The sequence below is a fragment of the Habropoda laboriosa genome, unplaced genomic scaffold (genome assembly GCF_001263275.1).
Source record: "Habropoda laboriosa isolate 0110345459 unplaced genomic scaffold, ASM126327v1 scaffold666, whole genome shotgun sequence".
Lineage (NCBI taxonomy): Eukaryota > Metazoa > Arthropoda > Insecta > Hymenoptera > Apidae > Habropoda > Habropoda laboriosa.
In genome coordinates this window covers 9,471-12,161 of record NW_017100786.1, presented here as the reverse complement: position 1 = coordinate 12,161, position 2,691 = coordinate 9,471, and the positions used below count along the sequence as shown (strand labels likewise).

General features: G+C 35.9%; 1 protein-coding gene across 1 annotated transcript in view; it reads right to left on the bottom strand.

Moving 5' to 3' along the window:
* LOC108577221 overlaps positions 1-2,406 on the bottom strand; it is a 23,633-nt gene extending 21,227 nt beyond the window's left edge. The window contains exon 1 of the mRNA XM_017940353.1: positions 2,195-2,406. Coding sequence (XP_017795842.1) covers positions 2,195-2,406 — 212 coding nt within the window. The remainder of the gene's footprint in view (positions 1-2,194) is intronic.
* Positions 2,407-2,691: the final 285 nt, after the last annotated feature.

The window sequence follows — 2,691 nt, the reverse complement described above, 5'->3', positions numbered from 1 at the left end:
GATGTGAAAATTATTTCACATAAAATGATAACGAGAGCTTAAATTCCAATATTTGGTTGATAGCTCCTAAAACATCGTTCTGCTTGAAAAATTCGTCAACACTGTCGCATTTGTAGCTGGTAGTAGGTGACGGCTGCATTGCGGGGGCGGCGAGCGAGGTATGGCGCCCGCAACGACCTGTCCCCGGGGCGTGTAATACGCCGCGGAGTAAGGCGGCGGCGCTGAGCGAGAACAGCGCCGCTGCTGCAGTGGGCGGGGAAGTAAAATCCCCGCACACCAGTGACGGACCGAGTTTCGTGGAGGGGATGGTACCCCTCCCCCGGGTCGGGGCGCAAGCCTAGGCGCGGTCGGGCTCCGGTAGTGTTCGCTACGCGAGAGCCTGGAGTCTCACCGACGCGCCCAAACGAGGGTCGTCGTGGGGTTTTTAGTCGGTAAGAGTCCAACACTACCCCGTCCCCTTCCGCAGGGGGCGGGGTGTCCATGAGGATTTCCCCCATGTAAAAAAAAAAAAAAAATAAAAAGGTGACAGCTACAACAATATTTTATCAATGGTACAAATAATGTATCTAAATGTGTAGTACTGCTTAGAGAGACTGAAAAAGAAGCAACCGACAGTTTTTCTGAAATAGAAGGATTTTACTGCATGGGCCCAAAATAGTTGACAGAAAGTATTTAAAGGACAATGATAAAAAAAGACAAATTTTGAACCTCAATGCCAACGTAGACTTGTTGTGGGATATTTATCTAGACACTTCCGAAAGGAGTCCGAAATGCATTTATTCATCATTTGATGGGAAAGTTATAAAAAATACGCGTGAACTAATTTCGTCGTTTTCTTCTTTGGATGATGATCTGTCAGAGTAATAATTATTCAGGAAATTGACAGATACATAAGTTCGTCGTTGATTGGTGTCGAGCGTATCCGAAAAGCCATAAAATTGTTGCTACGTAGATGCAACAACCGACAACCCGTTCATCAACTTTACGTACGATGCGCATCGTGATTCTAAAATTTCACATGAACCACACGAAAAACCGGAAATAATCTTCGATTATAATAAAACTAAAGGTGCTGTATATACTTTAGATCAAATTGTAACAACTTATACATGCAAGCAACAAACCAGAAGATGGCCTATGGTCATATTTTTCGATATGGTCGATGTATGTATGTATCCGTATATGTATAGCAGTTTTGTTATATGGTTTTAGTGAATTCAACTTGAAAAGAAAGAAAATTACACAAAAGACGTTTGTTTCTAGCAGTGCAACTCAACAACTAACCAAGCGATCAAGATGCAAATATCGCTCATCATCTAATAACAATAAAACAAATATAATACGACTAAAGTGCAATAAACATATCCGTAAAAAACACATATTATTATTGTATTAATTGTAAGAAGTAGAAAGTCGCACATTTGATTAGTTTTAAAATTATTGTCCTTATTTTTGCTTTTCTTAGCAATTTTTTAAGTAAATACATATTTCATTGTGTATCTTCTGTTTACTATAAATAAACAGCTGTTATATAATTGTTCAGTTTTCAAAATTATATATATATTTCTTCAATGACTATGTGATCCGAACACAATTGGCGTAAATTTTTATGAACACAGTAAGAGGGTTAAAGCAAAACACTATTCTTAAAACTAAGGTGTTTCACCAAATTTTCTGAAAATTAATAATCGTATGAGGGCAAAAATAAAACTAATACTGATAATAATAATGGTGATAACTCCATAAAACTGTTGCACGGCACACGTCTTTAACAATTTATTTAGTTTCTTTTTATCTTATCGTTAAGTAAATAAATTAAGATTATTTAAGACATATTTTCTTCGGTAATAATTTTATATTATTGAATAAAGTTGGAGGTTAGATACTAGATATAGGTATAAACCGGAAATCTGAAATATATTTTATACTATAACCAATTATAAATCTAGAGTTGTTGTTATTTAATAATCGCAATTTGTTAATAAAGATCGTTTGACTAAATCTAGAAACATTAATTACTTTATAAAATTGTTTTCATTATAAACGAATGTAATCTTTCTAAATGCAACAGTAACATATAATTTCCATACCGGTTGATAGATCGATGAAGAGAAAGGAGAAGTGTCTAGATTTGAGAGTTCTCATAGTATGGAAGCGAAAGTAAAACAGTTAATTGTAAATACATAATTGGTACCTGTAATCGTTGTTAGCTCTTTCTGTGTTAGAATTGTGTAAAACGCTTCGCAAGGACCTTCCCTCGTAGAGCCTTCGATCATTTAGTCTTTGATCAAAACGTTGAATGTAATTAGGTGAAGAAGGTGGCCTTGGAAGAACCGTCGCTGAGAACGATGGGTGTATAAGTAGAAAAAGTACTGTTGTCGAGTAGCAATTTACTGTCGCCAACATTCTGGAATGTAAGTTTACATTAAAAATGATACTGCAAATATGTAACAGAGGAAGCTTCCTTTTGAATGTACAAATTTGAGGTATACACCTGTCCCCCGATTTACACGGATGATCGGTGCCTCAGAATACCGTGTAAATCGAAATCATGGCTTTTTGTATGAAAAACCGTGTAAATCGGGGAAAAAACAAAATGCGCATAATTTAGTCAGTGATTTAATTAAATTCATTATTTTAAATGTAAAATAAAAATAAAATAAAAATGAAAAACAAAAAATATTCAGGGTC